Here is a 22325-nt window from a genome sequence, read left to right as displayed (position 1 = left end):
GAGATACGGATCTTTTTCCCTTTGACCCTTGGTGTCTGAGACAACATAGTAGGCAAGGTTGCTCACAAGCTGTGGAAGCAAACCAGAGTGCCAGAGCAGGTGAATGAGCAGTGGCCCTCCAGTAGCCACCTGGACAACGCTGACATAGATACTTATTAAGATACCCAGGCAGTTTTGGTGTCATATGAGGAAAAGCTTACACTTGGGGAAAAGCATAAAAACAGGATACAGTGCTCTGCAGTGTGACCCCAGCAAGACACAGACACAATGGCAGAGAAAAATCCAGAAGAAAGTGCATCAAAACACTTGGAGACCTTCTGAGGTAACTGGGGACATGTAACAACATACTTTCACTTTCTAAATCGTGCCAATTTTTACAGTGACAATGGATGGGGGAAATTCTGCGGCCTTCTCAGAGACAGGGCAGATGTGTTTTTTCCTGATTTCTTCCAGTAAGGACAGCTCAAACCCCGACAGGCTAGGGATATGGGGTCCCAAGGAACGGAACGGTATTGAGGACCCCGGTTTTTCTTATGCCTCATATATCAAACTTGAAGCTGAAGGAGCTTGCAATCCAGGAATACCAGCAGGCACAGAAAAAAATAAAACCCAACAAAACCTGTTCACTCAGCCATAGAACCAGGAAAGGGCAGCAGAGCTAGACAGACAATAACTGCTCTACTTCCACCAAGCACCACAGAACAAACAGGGAGCCTAGACTTCCCTTATACCAGGCTGCAGTGAGGGGTCTCAGGAGGGCCAAGGGGGAGCCGGGACTTCAGTCCTTGCGGGCCAATGGCAGCCCCTTCACATGCGTGCACAAACACGTGCGTGCACACGCACGCACACACACACGCACACAGACCATTGGTGAGCTCCCACTTCCACTCAGGAGTCCCCTTTAGGGACAATGGAGACCACGGAGGAATCTCAAACTTTAGGAAAAAAGACCAACAGATGTGAGATGTGAGAACCATCTGACAAAGAAGAAGCCTTGATAAAAATCCTTCAGTGAGCAATTACCAACACACTAAAAATAAATGAAAAAGCCTCTGCAAAGAAATAGTCTCAGCAAAGAAAACAGAAAGTAACAAGAATAATGCAATGGAAGTGTTAGAACTGAAACCACAATACAGGCACACCTTGGCTTACACTGCAAATCTGTAGTTTAGTGTAGCCACCTTCATTAATTGTCATAGCTAGATCTCTGGATAACTTGCTGCAGTTTCTTTTTATTTTTTTTTATTTAATTTTTTTAATCCTCAACTGAGGATATTTTTTTCCACTGCTTTCAGACAGAGTGGAAGAGAAGGAGAGGAGGGGCGGGGGGGGGGGGGGGAGAGGCATGTGAGAGAGACACATCGATTGATTGCCTTCCCCACGCACCCAGACCCGGGTGGGGATCGAGCCTGCAACCAAGGTACGTGCCCTTGGCTGGAGTCGAACCCAGGACCCTTCAGTCCACAAGCGGATGCTCTAACCACTGAGCCAAACCGGCTATGGCTTGCTGCAGCTTCTACATCAGCACTTGCTGCCTCATCTTGCACTTTGGTGGTATGGAGACAGCTTCTTTCCTTAAACCTTATGAACCAACTTTTCTTCTGCAACTGCCTCACCTCTCTCAGCCTTCAAAGAATTGAAGAGAGTTAGCGTCTGGTTCTGTATTAGCCTTGGGCTTAAGGGAATGTTCCGGCTGGCTGGGCTTTTAGCCAGACCACTAAAACTTTCTCCATATCAGCAATACGGGTTTCGCTTTCTTACCATCTGTGTGTTTACTGGAGAAGCACTTTTAATTTACTTCAAGAACTTTTCCTTTGCATTCATAACTTGTTTAACTGTTTGGCACAAGAGGCCTAGAGGTCAGTTTATCTTGGCTTTCTTTCTTTCCTTTTATACTGGGAGATGTCATTTAGAATTTTCATAGCTAGAAAGGAAAAATCAGTGCCTGGCTTCAAAGCTTCAGAGGATAGGCTGACTGTAGTTAGGCACTAATGCAGTTTGTGACTAAGTTGAAGCTGTGCTCATGTACATTCTGAAAATTCTAGGGCCCTTAAGAATTATGCTAATCTACTCTGGTTGTGCTCTATATATCACATCTGTTTATAACATGGTTTACTGAATATTTAAGCCCACTGTTCAGACCTACTGCACAGAAAAGATTCTTTTGAAAATATTACTGCTCACTGACAGTGCACCTGGTCACACGAGAGCTCTGATAAAGATGCAGAATGAGATTTTGTTGTTTTCATGCCTGCTAATACAGCATCCATTCTGCAGCCCATGAATCAAGGAATAATTCTGACTTTCAAACTTATTTAAGAAACACATTTCCTAAGACCATAGGTGCCGTAGTGATTCCTCTGATGGATCTAAGAAAAGTAAATGAAAACCTCTGGAAAGAATTCACCATTCTAGATGCCATTAAGAACTCATACAAGTTAACATTTTAAAAAATATTCCAATTAAAAAATGGACAGAGGACCTGAATAGACATTTCTTTAAAGAAGACATGCAGATGGCCAATAGACGTATGAAAAGATGCTCAACATCACTAATCATCAGGGAAATGCAAATTAAAACCATAATGACTTTTCATCTCATAACTGTCTGAATAGTAATCATCAATAAATCAACAAACAATAAATGCTGGCAGGACGTAGAGAAAAGGGAACCCTCATGCACTGTTGGTGGGATTGCAAACTGGTGTAGCCACTATGGATAACAGTATGGAGTTTTCTCAAAATATTAAAAATAGAACTACCATATGACCCAGCAGTCCCACTTGTGGGTATTTATCTAAAGAAATCCAAAACACTAATTTAAAAAGATATATGCATCCCTATGTTTGTGCAGAATTATTTACAATAACCAAGACATGGAAGCAACCCAAGTGCCCATCAACAGACAAGTGGATAAAGATGTGACACAAGCCCTGGTTGGATAGTATCACAAGGTCACATCTGGAACAAAGGAGCACTCTCTCTTAGTTTTTGCTCCCTTTGCTCTTGCTTTCCCTGCTTGCCTGCGCTCCTGTGACTCCTGTTGTAGGGGATGTATTCCCCCTGTGCCCACGTGGCTCATGGCCATGTGGGATCTACACAATGGACTAATGGACTTTAATTAACTGATGCTGAACTGGACCCGGCTGCAACATGGAACAGAAGCTCTGGACACTGGCCCTCCTTCTGGCTCTACTGGAACCCCAGCTGCACCTTTTTCAGGACTGGTTTAAGGGGCAGGGGTCTTTGCAACCTGAGGAATGTAACTCCATGCAAATAAAGTCATCTACCACACCTCACTCTCCCATCGGGGCTTCTGAAAGTGCTCAGTTTCAGTGGTACCTCAAGAACCTCATACTCACTCATGTCTGGGACATCTGACCCACTAATTCCTCCACGTACAGAACCTCTCATGTATATGGGATTCCTGGTATGTATGTATTAAATTTGGTTATTTCCTCTTGTTAATCTGTCTCGTGTAGATTTAATTAGTAGACAAGTTGAACAAACCTAGAACAGCAGAGGAAAATTTCTCCCTCCCCCTCACAATAAAAGGAAATGTGGAACATAAGGAAGAAAATGGTAAACCAAAATATGGCTAAGTGCAATAGGCTTTCCTTCTCCTTCTAAGTTTTCTAAATAAGGTTTGATAGTTAAAGTAAAATTTTAACATTGGGATGTGCTTCTAATGTATTAAAGAAACTATTTAAATCAATTGTATCAGAAAAGAGGAAGGGTGAAGAGAAGTCAAAGATGTGGTAAGTTATGCATATACAATGTAATACCAGAGCAATCTCTAAAAATGCTATATTGACAAAAATTCTTTGGTTGACAAACTTTAGTCAGGCTCCTGACCCTACTCCTGGGCTCATCTGTGGACTTCCTTGTAAAAACCCACCCCTCATATCTGATCATCCTGGATATCTGATCAGGTTCCTCACCCTCCACCATCCCCAGGTGACATCTGATAGCACTGGCCTGTCTTTAGCAAGAATCCTGTTAGGTCACTTTAGCCAGAACCCCCACTGTGATACAGTGATTTATAATATTTGGTCTTCCCCACTTTCTGGCACAGAGCTACTAAAACCCTTGGAATTTCCTAAGTGATGAGAGCAACAAAAGTTCTTTAGTTATGTTAATGTGGTGAACCTTACCTAAAGATGGGGCTGTTTGCTAGGGGAACCAACCAGTGATTATAGGGGTAGAATATCAGTCCCAACCCCTCCCCCAACCTCCAGAGAAGGAAGAGAGACTGGAGATTGAATCAATAGCCAACAGCCAGTGATTTAATGAATCACAACAATGTAATAAGGCCTCCATAAAAACCCAAAAGGATAGGGTTCAAAGTTTCTAGGTTGGTGGACACGTGGAGATGCCAGGAGAGTGGTGGGCTGAGTATGGAAAACCTTAGCCCTTTCCCACATACCTTGCTCTGTACATCTCTCCTATCTGGCTGTTCCTGAGTCACATTCTTTTATAATGAACCAGTGATCTTGTAACTAAAATGTTCCTCTGAGTTCAGTGAGCCACTTTAGCAAATTAATCAAATCCAAGAAGACGGCTGTAGGAACCTCTGATTTATAGCTGGTCGGTCAGAAGGAAAGGTGTGGGCTTCTGACTGGTGTCTGAAGTGGGAGGAGTGGGTGTGGTCTTCCAGGACCGAGCCCTTAGGTTGTGGGATCCATGTGTTCCTTGAGAATTTTTTGTGGACAAGGGGGAAACACCCCCACATTAGAAACTGGGTCTCAGAACACCCCAAAGTTCTCCTCATCCCTGATGTTTCCTCTTAGTAATTTTCTATCCAATGACCCTCAATCCTGCTCCTTGGCTACAAATTTCCTCTTGTCCATGCTGTATTTGGAGATGAGCCCACTATATGTCCCCTACTATAAAATCCCATTGCAGTGGTCCCTACATCTATCACAATGGTCCTGAATAAAGTCTGCCTTACCATCTTTAAATAAGGAGCATTGTATATTTTTTCTTTAGCAATATAAATACACTCAACAATATACTAGGTGAATCAAAATGGAATTCTAAAAAATGTTTGAGTAACCCATAGAAAGGCAAGAACAAGAAAACAGGGAAACAAAAAGCAAGATGGGAAAGGACAGATTTAAGCCCTAACATGTCAATGATTATGTTAAAATACAAATTATGTTAAAATACATCAGTTAGCACAGCAACTGGTAGTGGATTAAAAAACATGACTGGCTTGCTGGGCATGGCTCAGCGGCTGAGCATCAACCTAGGATCTAGGAGATCGAGGTTCAATTACCAGTCAGGGCACATGGTAATTGAACCTTGGGTTACAGGCTCAATCCCCAGTCGGGGGGGGGGGGGGGGGGCAGGAGGTGGCTGATCAATTACTCTCTCATCATTAATGTTTCTCTCTCTCTGAAATCAATAAGGATATATTTAAAAAACAAACAAACAAAAAAACATGACTGAACTATATGCATACCTCAAAGATACTGAGGTTCGGGTCCAAACCACTGCAACAAAGCAAATATCACAATAAAGGGAGTCACATGAACTTCTTGGTTTCCCAGTGCACATAAAAGTTATGTTTACACTACACTGTAGTTGTTAAGTGTGCACTAGCATTGTCTAAAAAAAACAATGTGCCCCGCTCTCTTCGGCAGCACATATACTAAAATTGGAACAATACAGAGAAGATTAGCATGGCCCCTGTGCAAGGATGACACGCAAATTCATGAAGCATTCCATTTTTTTTTAAATATCTTTATTGATTTCAGAGAGAGGAAAGGAGGGGGAGAGAGATAGAAACATTAATGATGAGAGGGTCATCATTGATCGGTTGTCTCCTGCATGCACGCCCCCAACTGGGGATTGAGCCCGCAACCTGGGCATGTGCCCTGACCGGGAATCAAACCCCGATCGCCTGGATCCTAGGTCAACGCTAAACCACTGAGCCACGCCTGGCCAGGTGAAGCATTCCATTTTTTAAAAAATAAATGAAGATAAAAAAATAAACAGCATACATACCTTAATTTTTTTTTAATTAACTGCTAAAAAAAATGCAAACCATCATGTGAGCTCTCAGTGAGTAATAATGTTTTTGCTGGTGGAAGGTCTTGCCTTGATATTGATGAAAACACAGTATTTGCAAAATGTAGTAACATGAGGTCTACCTGTATGTGCTATTTAAACGAAACTCACTTCAAACACAATGATGTAGGCAGTAAAAAGATGGAGAATATATATTATGTCATCATTAATCAAAAGGAAAAGAAGTAGCTATATTAATGCCAGAAAAGGTAGAATTTAGCATAAAGAAAATGATGAGACAAACATTAATAATAACAAACAGGTCTATTCCCCAAGAAGGCATTTCTACATATGCATGTAAATATGTGAGTAGCAATTCTAATGCATATGCACCAAACAGAGAGCTGCATAGGCAGAAACTGAAAGAACCAAAAGGAGAAACAGACAAATCACTACAGTTGGAGACGTCAGCACCCCTCTCTCAAAAACCAGAACAATCAACTACACAGAAAATCAGGAAGGATCTAGAAGTCAATAGCACTATCAACCAACAGGCTCTAATCAACATTTACGGAACACCCAATAAGAACAGCATGTATGTTCTTTTCAAATACCAACAGAACATATGACAAGACAGACCACACATTCTGGGCCATCCCAGAAAGAGAGAAGAAACCCGCCCAAAATCAGAAAGAACTGACATCATACATTGTGTTCTCTGATCACAACAGAATCAAACTAGAAATCAGTAATAGAAAGCTAACAGGAAAACCTCAAGCCTTGGAAATTAAACTATACATTTCTAAATAATCCTTAGGTCAAAGAATGTAGCTCATGAGAAATACAAAATATACTGAAATGAATGAAAATAAAAATGCATCGTATTACAATTTGTGGGATGTAACTAGAGCAGTATTAAGAGGAACATTTACAGTGCTAAAATGCCTGCATTAGAAATGCTTACATAAGAGGACGTCCCAAATCAATAACGTAAGCTTCCACCTCAGGAACCTAGAAAGGAAATAATAAAATAAACCCAAAGCATGCAGGAGGAAGAAAATAATAAAGATGAGACAAAAACTCAAAAAACTGAAAACATTAAAACAGGAGGGGGAAAAAGAAAAAAATCAATGAACCAATGAGTTAGTTCTTTGGGAAGACCAATAAAATTGAAACCTCTAGCAAGACTAAGAAAAAAAGAGAGGAGGACATTTCCAGTATCAGGAATAGAGCAGGGATATCGCAGACCCTGCTGATGACAGGATGATGGACTAGCACAAATAACTCCACGCCCATAAGTTTGACAACTTAAGATGAAAAGAACCAATTCCCTGAGCAACACAAACCACTACAGCGTATCTACTATGAGGTAGATAGTATGAATTGCCCCATAACCTTTAAGGGTGTTGAACCTATAATTAAAATACCACTTCCGCTCCACTCCCTCGAACTCTCCTGGGTCATATGGTTTCACCAGAGAATTCTACCAAGTGTTCAAAGAATTAACACCCATTCTGCACAATCTCTTTTAGAAAATAAGAGGAGGGGACACTTCCAAACTCATCTTATGAAGCTAGTATTACCCTGAGACCAAAGCTAGACAAAGTCAGTAAAGAAAACCACAAACCAATAATCCCTCCTGAATAGATACAAAATCCTTAACAAAATAATAGCAAACAAAGCCCAGTAATATATAAAGAGATTTTATACCAAGACAAGAAGGGGTTTACTTCACGGGATGCAAGGCTGGTTCAATATTAAAAAGTCAGTCAATGTAATCCACCTTATTAACAGCCTAAAGAAAATTCACATGTTCATTATCAACTGAAGCAGAAAGAGCTTTGACTAAATTCAATACCCATACACAATAAAAAACCTCAGAGGGGAAAAAAAATTGAGGAACTTCCTCAACTTGATAAAGAGAATTTACAAAGACTTATAGCTAACAGCATATTTAATGGTGAAAGATGACGCATTCCCCCAAAGATTGGGAACAAGGAAAGGATATCCTCTCTCACCACTGCTATTCAACATTGTGCTGGAAGTTCTAGCCAATGGAATGAGTCAAGAAAAGAAAATAAAGGCATAAATGCTGGAAAGAAATATAATTGTCCTTATTTGCAGATGAAATAATTGTCTACATAGAAAATCTAGGACTCTATATATAATACCATTTGCAATTGCTTAAAAAATGAAGTACTTAGGTATAAATGTAACAAAACACATACAGAACTTGTATGTTGAGAATCACAAAACAGTGATGAAAGGAATCAAAGTGTTGAACAGAGAGGCATATCGCATTCACAGATCACAAGACCCCAGACAGTAAAAATGTCAATACTCTCTAAATTGACACACACATTTAACAAAATTCATATCAAATCTCAGTGGGACTTTTTGCAGATGTGGGCAAGATTATTCTAAAATGCATACAGAAAGGCAAAAAAACAAAAATACATAATTTTGAAAAAGAAGAATAAAATATAAGAGGAACTGGTCTACCCAATTTCAAGACTAACATATAAACTGTGTACTATTAGTAGAAAGAAAGAAACAATGGAACAAAACAGAGAACCATTGTTACATCAATGGAACAAAACAGAGAACCCAAGAATGACCCATACTAATATGCTCAACTGACTTTCGACAAGAAAACAAAGGTAATTCAGTGGAAACAAACTTTTCAGCCAATGGTGATGAAGCAACTGGACATCCACTAACCAAAAAAAAGTACTGTGATCTAATTCTCCACTGCATCCAAAAATTAGAGATCACAGACAAATACAAATGGATCACAGATTATAGACTTAAATGTATTCTGGACCTAAATGTAAAAGGGATAACTAGAGGAAAAAATATAAGAGAATCTTTGGGATCTAAAAATAGGCAAAGAGTCCTTAGATTTTATACCAAAAGAATGATCCTTAAAAGGAAAGATTAACAAACTGAACTTAACCCAAATTAAAAACTTTTGCTCTGCTAAAGACCCTGTGAAAGGGCTGGGATGACAGGAAATATTTGCAAAACATACATCCAACAAAGGACAAGTACACAGACTATATAAAGAGTTCTCAACACTCAACAGTAAAAAAAGCAAAACGATCCAATTAAAACACAGGCAAGTCATGAAGAGACCTTTTATGGAAAGGATATAGAGATTGCAGATGAGCACGTGAAAAGACGCCCAACTTCATTAGCCATGAGAGATATGCAAATTTAAATCCAAAGGAGATAGTGTGCATCTATCAGAATAGCTAAAATAAAAAACAATGAAAGCCAGCCAATGAGTCTGCTTACCTGAATGTGTTTCTGCAGAAATTTAGACAAAGCTGGCAATAGTAAAGCCATGTTACGAGCCTTAAAGACATTGAAGTCATTAAGGTCCCTGAAAATGGCAATAAGAAAATAAATTAATTAATTAAATTAAAACCAGTGACAACATCAAATGTTGGCAAGATGTGGGGAATGTAGTGCGAATGTAAAATGGTACAGTCACTCTGGAAAAAGATACCAGACAACCCAACAATTGTATACCTGGGCATGTGTCCCCAGGGAAATGAAGACTGATGGTCACACAAAAATCTGTACACAAATGTTTACAGCAGTGTTATGCAAAATGCCCTAAACTGGAAACAACTCAGATCTCCTTCAGCAGGTGAATGGTTCAACAAACCATGTGGTACATCCATGCCATGGGGTCGTTCCTCAGCAATAAAAACAGAACAGACTACTGATACATGCAAAACACTGGTTGAAGCTCCAAAGAATTATGCTGATTGAAAACAACCATCCCCTGTAAGATTTGGTACGATATTGGCAAATCAATAAACATTATACACCACATAAACAAAATGAAGGATTAAAAACCACATGATTACATCAATAGATGCAGAAAAAGCATTTGATAAAATCCCACACCCATTTATGATAAAAACTCTCAGCAAAGTGGAAATATAGGGAACATACCTCAACATAATAAAGGCCATATATGACAGACTCACAGCCAAAATCACACTCAATGGGCAAAAACAACAAGCATTTCCCTTAACATAGGGAACAACACAGGGATATCTGCTTTTACCACTCTTATTTAACATAATACTAGAAGTCCTAGCGACAGCAATCAGACAAAAAGAAGAAATAAAAGGCATCCAAACTAGAAAGGAAGAAGTAAAACTATCATTATTTGCAAATGACATGATAGACAATCCTGAAGATTCCACCAAAAAACTACTAGAACTGATAAATGAATTCAGTAAAGTAGCAAGACACAAAATAAATACGCAGAAATCAGTTGCATTTTTATACGCCAATAATAAACTATCAGAAAGGGAAGCTAAGAAAACAATACCACCTGGCTGGTGTGGTTCAGTGGTTGAGCATCAACCTATGATCCAGGAGATCGCAGTTCAATTCCAGTCAGGGCACATGCCTGGGTTTCAGGCTTGATGCCCAGTAGGGGGCATGCAGGAGCCAGCTGATCAATGACTCTCTCATCATTGTTTCTCTCTCTCTCTCTCTCTCCCCCCTCCTCCCTGAAATCAATAAAGATATATTTTAAAAAAAAATACCATTCACAAGTGTTTAAAAAAAAAACAACACTTAGGAATAATTTTAACCACGGAGGTAAAAGACCTATACTCAGAAAACTGTAAGACACTAAAGAAAGAAACTTAAGAAGATACAAATAAGTGGAAGCATCTACCATGTTTGTGGACAGAAAGAATTAACATTATTAAAATGTCTATACTATCCAAAGCAATCTATAGATTCAGTGCAATTGCTATCAATATTCAATGGCATATTTCACAGAACTACAACAAATATTCCAAAAATTTCTATAGAACCACAAAAGACCCCAAAAAGCAACCGCGATCTTGAGGAAAAAAAAGAACAAAGCTGGAGGAAACATGCTAGCTGATATCAAACTATATTACCAGGCCGTAGTAATCAAAACTGCATGGTACTGGCATAAAAACAGACATAGATCAATGGAACAGAACAGAGAGCCCAGAAATAAACCCATGCCTTTATAGTCAATTAATATTTGACAAAGGAGGAAAAAACATACAATGGGATAAAGATAGTCAATTCAATAAATGGTGTTGGGAAAACTGGACACATATGTGCAAAAAAAAAGAAATTAGATCACCCTCTTACACCACACACAAGAATAAACTCAAAATGGATTAAAGACTTAAATGTTAAACTCGAAACCACAATAATCCTAGAAGAAAACACAGGCAGTAAAATCTCGGACACTTCTCGTAGCAGTATTTTCTATGATATATCTCCTTGGGTACAGAAAACAAAAGAAAAAATAAACAAATGGGACTACATCAAACTAAAAATTTTTTGCACAGCAAAGAAAATCATCAACAAAACGGAAAGACAATCCACTGAATGGGAGAACATATTTGTTGATACATCTGATAAGCAGTTAATATCCAAAATTTATAAAGAACTTATAAAACTCAACACCAAAAAAACAAACAATCCAATTAAAAACTGGGCAAAGGACCTGAATAGACTCTTCTCCAAAGGAGACATACAGATTAACAACAGACATATGAAAAGATGCTCAATGTCACTAATCATCAGAGAATGCAAATTAAAACCACAGAGAGATATCAGGTCATGCCTATCAAAATGGCTATCATCAATAAATCAACAAAGTGTTGGAGAGGATGTAGAGAAAAGGGAACCCTCATGCACTGCTGCTGGGAATGCAGATTTGTACAGCCACTGTGGAAAGCAGAATGGAGTTACCTCAAAAATTAAAAAATGGAACTGCCTTATGATCCAGTGATCCCACTTCTGGAAATTTATCTGAAGAAACACAACACACTAATTCGAAGGGGTATTTGCAGCCCTATGTTCACTGTAGTGTTATTTACAATAGCCAAGATTTTGAAGCATCCCAACTGTCCATCAGTAAATGAGTGGAGTAAAAAGCTGTGGTACATTTATACAATGGAATACTACTCAACCAAAAAAGGGGAAATTTTACACTTTGTGACAGCATGGATGAATCTGGAAAACATTATGCTAAGTGAAACATGCCAGTCAGAGAAAGACAAGCACCATATGATTTTACTCATATGTGGAACCTAATGAACAAAATGAACTAACAAGCAAAACTGAGACAGACTCATAGAGAGCAGGCTGACAGCTGTGGGGTGTGGAGAGTGGGGGAGGGACTGAGCAAAAAAAAGAGAAAACTCATGGACAGTGACAATAGTGTGGTGATTGCAGAGGGGAGGGGGCTGGAAGGAGGGGAGAAGGATTTAGAGGGGGATAAATGGTGATGGACAGAGACTTGACTTGGGGTGGTGATCACACAATACAGTGTACAGATGATGTGCTATAGAACTGTGCACCTGAAACCTGTATAATTTTGTTAACCAGTGTCACCCCAATAAATTCAATAAAAAGAAAAAAAAGCCCATCCCTAAATGTGACACACTGTATGAATCTACCTACTTAATGTTCTTGAAACAATACTATTAGAAAAAACATCAATGGTTATCAAAGACCAATGAGAAGCTGTGGTGAGAGCAGTGGGTATGGCTGTAAAAGGCAACAGGAAGGATCCTTCTGAAAGCAAATTTCTGTACCCTATGTGCATTAATGTCAGTATATGGCTTTTGACATTGTATTATATCTACAAGACACTATCATTCAGTGTAAAGAGTATAGGGCCAGGTTATTTCTTACATCTGCAGGTCAATCTATGATTACCAAAATAAAATAAATAAAACTTTACATGCACCCATGTTCATAGCAACATTATTCATAGTAGCCAAGAGGTGGAAGCAACCCAAGTGTCCATCAAAGAATTAAATGCCCGGGCCTGTGAGGCTCAGTTGGTTGGGCATCGTCCTATGCACCAAACCAAAAGATTGCTAGTTAGATTCCTGGTCAGGGCACATGCCTGGGTTGTGGGCTGATCCCCAATAGGGGGCCTGTAGGAGGAAGCCAGTTGACGTTACGCTCTCACATTGATGTTTCTCTCTCTCCCTCCTTCTCCTCTCTAAAAATCAATAAAAATATTTTTTAAAAAAGAATGAATGGATAAGCACACTGGGTTATATACACAACATGAAATATCATTTAGCCTTAACAAAGAAAATTCTAACAAATGCTACATCATGGATGACCCTTGAGGACATTACACTGAGGGAACTAAGCCAGACTCAAAAGGACAAATGCTGTATGGTTTCACTTATGTGCACTGTCTACAGTGAGTGGGATGGTGGGTGCAGGGAGAGAGGTATGGAAGGACGGGGAATTATTACTAAATGGTTGAGGAGTTTCAGTTTGAAAAGATGAAAAAATTCTGGAGATTGGCTGCACAGTAATAATGGGAGTATACTTACGATTACTGAACATTTAAAAACACTACTGTACATTTAAAATGATTAAGATTGTACATTTTGTTGTATGTATTTTACAATTAAAAGTAAAAATTAAAAAGAAAAAACCCTAAAAAATAAGCCCTTCAGGATGGTGACTTTTAGTGCACTGGACAGAACAATCTTCAATGGAGAAATAAACAGCACTGACTTATCAAAATCTGTATCTTCTACTCACTGTGGCATCTACAGGGACCTGGAGAAATTCAAAGATGAACACCAAAGCTCAATAGATACTAAATTCACAGCATCCCCTTGCAAGTCATGCTGGTCAAAGGCATCAGCAGATGCTGGAACACATGCATGTTCCAAGGGAACAGGTCCAAGGGAATGGATATTCCCCACTGCATGTGTCTAACAAATTCCCTCCCATCCTGATCGGAACCCCTCCCAAGTTTAAAGTCCTGTTAAATGCACTGTGCAGAAAACAAACTATGTTTATTGTCCTTCAGATAGATAGTCTTCCATCTGCTGAGAAACAGTAATAGGGTCCATGCCTTTATAGCACCGCCATTCTTGCAATAACTAAATTTCATGCCAGCTGATGGAAAGTGTTCACTAGAAAAACTAAGGGGGGGTATGGTCAGCAACCACAGCCCCAGGCAGAAACTCGGAAGGAAAGAGATGAGTGAGGACACCTGCCAGACCAAGACCAGCTCCCACCTGGGGAGGACACCGAGAAAGTAAGCCTTATGTGGAAATTCCCTAACTGCCCTCTGCACGGCTGTGTGACGGTATCAAAGAAATATACATTTTCCCTTTCCTTTTTCACTGGAGGGGACACCAAGATGCCAAGAGGAAGAGAGAGAGATGGGGACTCCAGAATGTTCCTTATCCACACCATTGTCCACACGGGCTCCTGAAAGTGACAGCACAGCCAGCAGTGAGCAGCCCGGACTATGGGGCAGGAGGAGGGGTGGGAGTCACATAAACTCATGTCGTCCTCTTAGTTTTTCTAGGCTGGGGCTGAACAGCCTGTGTGGCCAAGAGAAGGCTGGCCAGCGTCCTGGAAAAGCTTCCCTGTAGCTGACAGAGAGGCAAAGTGGGGTTTTAAGGGCTCTTGCAGAAGTCACTCACCAGGGGCAGCTGGAGAGCGGTCACCTGCTGTGTGTCCCTCAAGCTCGCTTCCTGAAGGAGGGACGGGTCTTGTGGAACTGAAAAAGATGAGAAAAGGGTGTCTCATAATCCAAGGTCGCCTTTCTTACCTGCAAAGGGAGGATTACAAAATAATGCAGGTAAAAAGCTTTGGGCAAACCACAGACATGACAATGGGCACTTTAACAGGGAATACCTGGGTTTGAGTTGGCCCTGCCACTAAGTCGCAACGTAACTTCCCACAGGTGCAGGGGCCTCAACTTCATGATCCAAAATATTGGGAAGATAAAGGTTAGAGCTGAGTCAAGATATCAGTAAGAGCTGCCAGCAATGAAGATTACTGTGGGGCTCCAGGGTCACAGAAATGCATACATCTGGAAGTTTATAAACTATAAACTCCAGAAGACTGTGTCACTGCTAGGCGCCCCTGGAAAAAGCACTTGTTGCAGTGTCCTAACCATCACTATAAAGTGCAGAGTGTAGCACTGGGACCACCTCTCTAGGCCTGACTTTGAGGCCTGGGGGGCAGGACTGCTATTCCAACAGGATTTCTCTCCCTGACTGGCAACTACACCTTGCTCAGGCTTCTGTATGCAGTGAGCGACATATCTGGCCCAGGGTGCAGCCATGAGAAAACAAGCTGTTTCAAATGGTGCTCCTTTCACAGAATAAGACTTGGAAAGCTGCACTATTGTCTCTTGGTCTCCTAAAGATTGACCCCAGGTCACATGTCAAATCAGTGTCAAAGCTAACACATCCCTCACCAGGAAGCAGCAGGGACAGGTGTAACTATTTAGAACTATTCTGCCTCCTCGGGAACAGGAGGCAGAACAGGAGACAGCTAGCCAGCAGTGACATTGGGGATCCCCGAGAGGCAGCCTCCTCACTCTGCTAGGGGAAGCTCAGGCTGGGTGGGTGTGGATGTTAGGGGTAATTTCATTCTGCTCTCATACCTGCCACCTTTTGGGGGATGAATGACAGCCTCACCCTACCTTTCCCATGGGACATGAGTACACGGACACTTTTACACACCACTGTGGAAAACTTTCAGCCTCTAAACAAGATCTAGCTTTTGGGGAAGATTTTTAAGATTAGGAACTATATGGTTTTTACTGGAGGCTCATCCCAACAATAAATCACTCATGTCTTTAAGGTCTTCCTGATAACTAGCTCACCATGTCTACTTTGTCCATTTTTATTGCTCAGGGAAATGAAAGAGCTGAGCCTTTTGACCAGAAGCCTATAACTGGCTTATCTCTGAATAAGTCCAAAGAGGCACCAGCTAAGACTGGGGCAGCTACTCCTGAGGGCATTCTTGCTACCCACAACCTGCATACCACAGGCTGCCTGCACAAGCAGTGTTTATTTGGGCTAATGGTTGCTTCCTTTATGCCTGTCATTACAGTTTAAACTGTGTCCCCACCAAATTCACATGTTGAAGTCCCAACCCCCAGGACCTCAAAATTTGACTATATTTGGAGATGAGGGTCTTTCAAGAAGTAATTAAGTTAACAAAATCTTCAGGATGGGCCCTAACACAATATGACTGATGTCCTTAAAAGAAGAGATTAAGCCCTGGTCGGTGTGGCTCAGTTGGTTGGAGTGTCTGTCGTCCTGTGCACCAAAGGTGGCAGGTCTTTGACGTTTAATAAGTATTTCAATTAAAAAAGATGCATATTAAATTTCTTTACAGGTGAAACTATATTGACTTCTGTATAAATCAAATTCTTCAGCCTCTCCTTGATTAAAAACCCAAGTTTGTGGGTTCGAGCTCCAGTCAAGGCATGTGCAAGAGGCAACCAATTAATATTTCTCTCTCACATAAATGTTTCTCCTCACTTGAGCATTCCTCTAAGTCAACTTAAAAAAATAGTTAAGATGGTGCCCAGCCAGGAGTGGCTAAGCAGTTGAGCATCAGCCTAGGATTCAGGAAATCACAGTTCGATTCCCAGTCAGGGCACATGCCCAGGTTGTGGGCTTGATCCCCGGCTGGGGGCGTACAGGAGGCAGCCAATCAATGACGACTCTCATCATCGATGTTTCTATCTCCCTTCCTCTCTCTGAAGTCAATAAAGATATATTTTAAAAAAAATAGTTAAGATGGTAAAATTTATAAAAAAAAAAAAAAAGAGATTAAGACACAGACACACACAGAGGGACAACCACATGAGGACACAGGGAGATGATGGCCGTCCACACACCAAAGGGAGAGGCCTCAGAAGGAACCAGCCCTGCTGACACCTGGATCTCGATCTTCTAGCCTCCAGTACTAGAAGAAAGTAAATGTCTGTTGTTTAAGCTGCCTTGTCTGTGGGACTTTGCTCAAACATTCCTAGAAAACTAATACAACTATCTGGATTTTTAACCAAGGAGGGGCTGAAGAATTTGGTTTATTCAGAAGTCAATATAGTTTCACCTATAAAGAAATTTAATATGCTTCTTTTTCAATTGAAAAACTTATTACATCAAAGACAACTGTGGATCTCAAGAATACTCTCTCCTGGCATCCCTTCTCCTTTCCATCTGCTATCAGCACAGTGTGGCAAGTCTGCCGGAAGTAACCCTCACACCACAGAGGTCACTTACTCAACCTGAGGGCAGCACAACTTCCCACCAGGCTTACTTCAACGCAAAATCATGGACTGGCTCAGGACCCCTGCTCAGCATTTTATGGATAGAATTCTTTAGTCTTCAAGAAACCCAATAAAGGTAATGATTATTTCCTTTGGATGGACCAGGAAACTGAGGCTTGAAGAGTTTAGAAGCATGCCCCAGGTTATAGCGAGAGGATTCAACATCAAGTATAGCTGGTGCCAAGACCACCTACCTGTAGCCACCAGCACACTTTGTACAGATATTCAGACACGGCTAGGTGACATTCAAGACCCAAACCGAGACACCAACCTGTTCCCTCTGAGAATACTTCTGTATTTCCTTGCAGCATCATAACAAGCCTGAGATCAGGAGTTGTTTAGCCGGGAAAGAGAGGTTCAGGGAGGCAAGAGGACATGGCCTCACTCGGCTCCTGACACAGGCCCTACTGGGACAACCAACAGTGTACGGCTGTCCCCCCAAAATGACAGAAAAGTGCCCTCACAGAGAGAAGACGGTGCTGCCTCAAAGACAGCCCCCTACAACACAGGTCCCTCTGGGTGAACGAGACACCATGATAAGAACAGACACCCTCAGGAAATTCTGATTCAATTACTCTAGGAAGGAATCCAGACCTTGTAAGGGGTTTGGCTGAGGTCAAGAGCCACCACCAAAGCACAAGGTGGGGTATGCAGGCCCCTCTCCCACCCCTCAGGCTCCCTACCTGGGTCCCCACTGAGTTGGCCTGGAAGTCTGCTTGGAAGCCCGGGGCTCTGGGGCAGAGCCACAGGCTGGGCTTCCTGGCTTTTTGCAAGGTGGCTCTGGGGCTCTGCTGGCAGAGGCTCCTGCTCCTGGTCCGGAGGGCCATCCCCATCGTCAATCACCACAGGGTCCTCACAGTGCTTGAGCTGCAATCCCAGAGAGAATTTTTCAGGACTCGTGGAGAGGTCCCTAGCCAGCAAGGGCCAGAGGCTGTGCAAATCCCTCCCTTGGCCTACTGACCATCACCTCTACAGCTGACCACTGGAGGCTCAGCCCAGGCCTTGGACAAGGCTGTAAAGAGGAAGAACTTATCATCCTTCTAATAAGAGCCTTTAGGGAATATAATCTGATTTACTGAGAAACCAACACTCATGTATGCCTAACCAAAGCACAGAGTTCTAGACAGAATTCCTCATCCCTGCCAGGGGCGCTAGGTGGCCCCCCTCTCCACAATGCTGCCCAGCCCGCTCTTATCCTCTCTCCTCCCGACCTCCAGCCAGCCCAGAGCAGTTGCTCCACTCACCCACTGCCAGGGTCTCCCTGGCTCCCTTTCCAGTGCTTCCACAGCAGCCACAGCCTGCTCTCCACTCTCGGGCTCCTGGGCACGCACCCAGCCCTGGATCTCCCGGGGCAGGATGGCCAGGAACTGCTCCAGCACCAACAGCTCCAGGATCTGCTCCTTGCTGTGCCGCTCGGGCCGCAGCCAGCCCCGGCACAGGTCCCAGAGGCGCTGCAGGGCCTCACGGGGGCCCGCCGCCTCCTGGTAGCGGAACCGGCGGAAGAGGCGTCGAGAGGACTCCGGGCTGGGAAGCTCACCCTGGGGGCCAGGGCTCTCTCCCGGTGGGCTCCTCATTTTCCTGGGCTCCTCACTTTCCTTTGGAGCCAAGACTCGGGGGCACAGGGCTGTGGGCATGATGGGATTTGATGGGGGTCAGCAGCAGAAGACGACCCTATTTCCAAACAGAAATCACTGGCTTCAATACTCTGGTCTCTTGCAGTAGGTGTCGAAGGTGGTGATGGGGAAATGACAAGGCCCAGAGACCAGCCCTTGGGAGAAGCCCTGGGACATGTGAGAAGTGTCAGCATGACTGGTCCTTACACAAAGGGAGAGAGGGAACTACCACCCCCCGACAGCATCATTATATGGTTCCCCTAACTGGTCAACCAGACAAACAAGGCAGGAAGTTCAAGAGAAAAGCAGTGGCGTTTCAATGTGACAAAGGCATTCAGAGCATACCAGGACACTGACAGGGCTACATACAGGAAAGAAAGAGAAGGAATTAAGACTCTGCGATACCTTCGGTGGTCAGGTCCTCCTGGAGAGGACCCAAGAGGGCTGAGCCAAGTAGGCCGCTATCTTGGGGCTTCTGATCCAGTCACGGTTCCTGCCCTTGAGCCCTTTGAATTGGAAAGACAAAGGCAGATATTCCGGGTAAGAACCATGAAGGCACATCCAGGAAGGGAAACTCACCCTGCTGGTGGCCAGGGCCAACTATTGGGACTAGATCTGCTGGATCCACACAGCCAGAACTGCCCCTGCCCCATAGAGTCTGCACTGAGAGACAGGAGATGAAGCACATGGCTGAGAAGATACCAATACAAGCCCTGGCCAGTGTGGCTCAGTTGGCTGGAGTGTCGTCCCATATACCAAAGGGTGGTGGGTCCAATCGCCAGTCAGGGAACATATGGGAGGCAAATGATCCATGTTTCTCTCTTCCTCTCTTTCTCAAATCAATCAATAAAATCATATCCTTGGGAAAGGATTTCAAAAACAAGAAATAGGAGTTAAAAGTGACAGCCATATCCTCAGATTCCTGGAGAAAAGTAATGTCGTACATTTAAGAACACCAGCAGCCTGGCCAGTGTGGCTCCGTGGTTGAGCATCAACCTATGATCCAGGAGATCACTTTTCGATGCCCTGTCAAGGCATGAGCCCAGACTGCGGGTTCGATCTCCAGTGAGAGACATGCAGGAGGCAGCCGATCAATGACTCTCTTATCACTGATGTTTCTATCTCTCTCCCTCTCCCCTCCTCTCTCTGAAAACAATAAAATATATTTAAAAAATAAAAATAAAAACACCAGCACTTTGTCCTGGCTGGTGTGGCTCAGTTGGTTGGGCATCATCCTGTGCACTGTTCAATTCCTGGTCATGTGGTGAGCTGCAGGCTAGATCCCTAGTGAGGAAGCAGCCTATCCGATGTTTTTTTTCCTCTCTCTCCCTATCCCTTCTTCTCTCTCTAAAAATCAATAAAAACACCAGCACTTTCAGATCAGCCTGCCCTGGCTGGCTCAGTCTGAATAATGAACTTCAGCATATATTTAAAGATGCCTTGACCTTCAACCCTGCCTCTACTGGCCTTCTCTACCCTTGTCACCTTCAAACCATGATGAAGGCACCTTACACACACCAAAGATCCCCAGGCAGGACAGAGGCAAGGTGCTGAAGGCACAACCTCCACATGAGCATGGTGGGGCTCAGGGCCCCTCCATCTCCCCAGTGAACACACACAGGCCACATCAAAGAGTAACAGCCACTATTTACAGACTATGGGAGCCAGAGAAAGTCCATCCTCTTCTCTCAGGCCTCCAAGACCATGGGGCACAGTCACTGGACCTCCACACCCAGATTGTATGAGGCGCCCCAGCTTATAACCTCCGACAGTGCAGAGCCCCATGGAATACAGGCCTCACTCCAGTTTCACAGGAAGGCCAGAAGAACCACAAAGCCACGGAATGGCAGTCAGAAAAACCCAAGTGTCTGGACCGCTTTCCTTTCCAACGGAAAACAAAAAGACTAGCAGAAAAGGACTCAAGGAGTCTGTCTGGGCACCTTAGAGCGTGCCCCATGGCAACCTTCCTTCAGTGCCTGCTCCTGCATCTGGAACCGGGCCCCACCACCCCAAAGTCCCTGAGCTCGGCCACCACATCTGCGGGGCCTCTGGGTTCCTCAGGTCTGCCCCAACCTCGGGTACCCAGGCCCCACCCGCAGCACTGTGTCCGATGAGAACCAGCCCTAACCAGACAGCGGCGTTCCTCTTTGTCACCCAGGCACCCGGCGGTAGGAGGCTCAGGAGTAAAGCCTGATGAATGAACGAACGTGGGTCCCGGAGGATTCCCGCGGGGCGGGGCGGGGCTTAAAGCAGCTCAAGGAGGAGGGACAGCGCGGGATCAGCAGAAAGGAAAGGGAGGGCATTTTAGGCCAGGGAAAGAGAGCTCTCCTCGCCCTCCCGCTCCCGCCTCCCTCCCATCGCGCGTGCGCGCGCACTCACACGGGCGCGCGCGTCCAGGGTCGCCAGCTCCCGGCTCCTCACCTCAAACAGCCTGGAACTCCGTCCCAGCGTCCAACTCAAATCGCTCCCGCCGCGTCGTTAGTCTCCGCAGCCGCTCCTCATCCTTCCCAAGGCGGGCTCTCTGCAGGGCCCGATTCCGTCCCTGGCCAGCCAAGCCCCGTCTCCTGCTCATCCAGAAAACCACGGCTCCACTTGGGAGGGAAGCAGTAGGAACAAATGCAGGCACCTGAAAAACAATATTGGTGTTGCCTTATCCCCCCCGCCCGCAGATCAACCGACGACTGGGTCCGGGATGGGGGACGCGCGGGGTCAAGGGGCGCGGGGCCGGGAGTCCGGGCTGCTTGGGGCTGGAGGAGGCGGTGGGAGGCGCCGCACGGGCCGCTGGAGGCCGGCCGCACTCACCCCCGCGACGCGTCCCCGTCGGCCGGCCGCGCAGGCTAGGCTGCCGCCAGAGCCCGCCGGACGCGGAGGAGAGGAAAGGCCGGACCCTCCGGCTCCCTCCCCTGGGACACTTCCTGCTCCACTCTAGGACCGCGGAGGTCTCGGCGTCTCAGTGGTTCGCTCCCCGCCCCCCGGCCGAGGTGTGCGCGGGCAGGGGTGACATCCGACACCCCCAGCCCGGCCCCCGCGCCGCCCCGCCCCCCTCCTCGCGCGTCCGGGCCTGGGCGCCCGCGGGGATGTGGGCCCCGCCGCCAGGGCCCACCTCCGCGCGTCGGTGCGTGGAGGGCGCAGCGGGGACCGCGCCCGCAGGCGGTGGCCGAGGACACTGCGGGCGCGGGGGCGCGCGGCGGGGGAAGGCGCCCGGGCTGTCCTCGCCGCTCCCACGCCCCCGGCGCTTGTGGATGCCCGGAAGGGCCGATCCCGGGCCGGGGCTGCAGGCTGGAATGGGAAAAGGAAGCCGCTCCATTTAGGAATCCCTCGTGACCGCCCCCGGCAGGCGCCACCCACTGATGGCCAAAACCTGTTCTCGCTGCGGGCTGCGGGCGCTGAAGAGGCGAGAAGGGCGAGGGGAACGCAGACCCCCCCATCTCCCCGCCTCCCCAGCCTTGGGACACCCGGGTGTCAGTTTGCACTTTCTTGGGGTGAAACAGATTTGCGGAGTTTGAGTTTAAGGGAGGTGGCCCGCTCTATGGCCTTTCCGATCAGGAGGACAAGGCT

General features: G+C 44.7%; 1 protein-coding gene and 2 non-coding genes across 3 annotated transcripts in view; 2 read left to right on the top strand and 1 right to left on the bottom strand.

Annotated features, from left to right (window-relative positions):
* Positions 1–21643, bottom strand: part of ZNF496 (zinc finger protein 496) — a 35880-nt gene extending 14237 nt beyond the window's left edge. The window contains exons 1-6 of the mRNA XM_087816895.1: positions 21570–21643; positions 21189–21393; positions 19173–19273; positions 18399–18825; positions 17838–18021; positions 14504–14580 (exon numbers count right to left, since the gene is read on the bottom strand). Of these exons, the coding sequence (XP_087673021.1) occupies positions 14504–14580; positions 17838–18021; positions 18399–18788 (651 nt within the window). The 5' untranslated portion in view covers positions 18789–18825; positions 19173–19273; positions 21189–21393; positions 21570–21643. The remainder of the gene's footprint in view (positions 1–14503; positions 14581–17837; positions 18022–18398; positions 18826–19172; positions 19274–21188; positions 21394–21569) is intronic.
* Positions 5631–5735, top strand: LOC148093387 (U6 spliceosomal RNA). The gene has a single exon (XR_015714451.1). It is a non-coding gene; the product is annotated as a U6 spliceosomal RNA (small nuclear RNA).
* On the top strand, positions 9285–9414 carry LOC148093386 (small nucleolar RNA SNORA33). Its single transcript, XR_015714474.1, has one exon. It is a non-coding gene; the product is annotated as a small nucleolar RNA SNORA33 (small nucleolar RNA).
* Positions 21644–22325: the final 682 nt, after the last annotated feature.

Source organism: Miniopterus natalensis, chromosome 4 (assembly GCF_054644295.1).
Source record: "Miniopterus natalensis isolate mMinNat1 chromosome 4, mMinNat1.hap1, whole genome shotgun sequence".
Classification (NCBI taxonomy): domain Eukaryota; kingdom Metazoa; phylum Chordata; class Mammalia; order Chiroptera; family Miniopteridae; genus Miniopterus; species Miniopterus natalensis.
The sequence above is the reverse complement of the archived record's forward strand: the minus strand, read 5'-3'. Positions and strand labels throughout refer to the sequence as shown.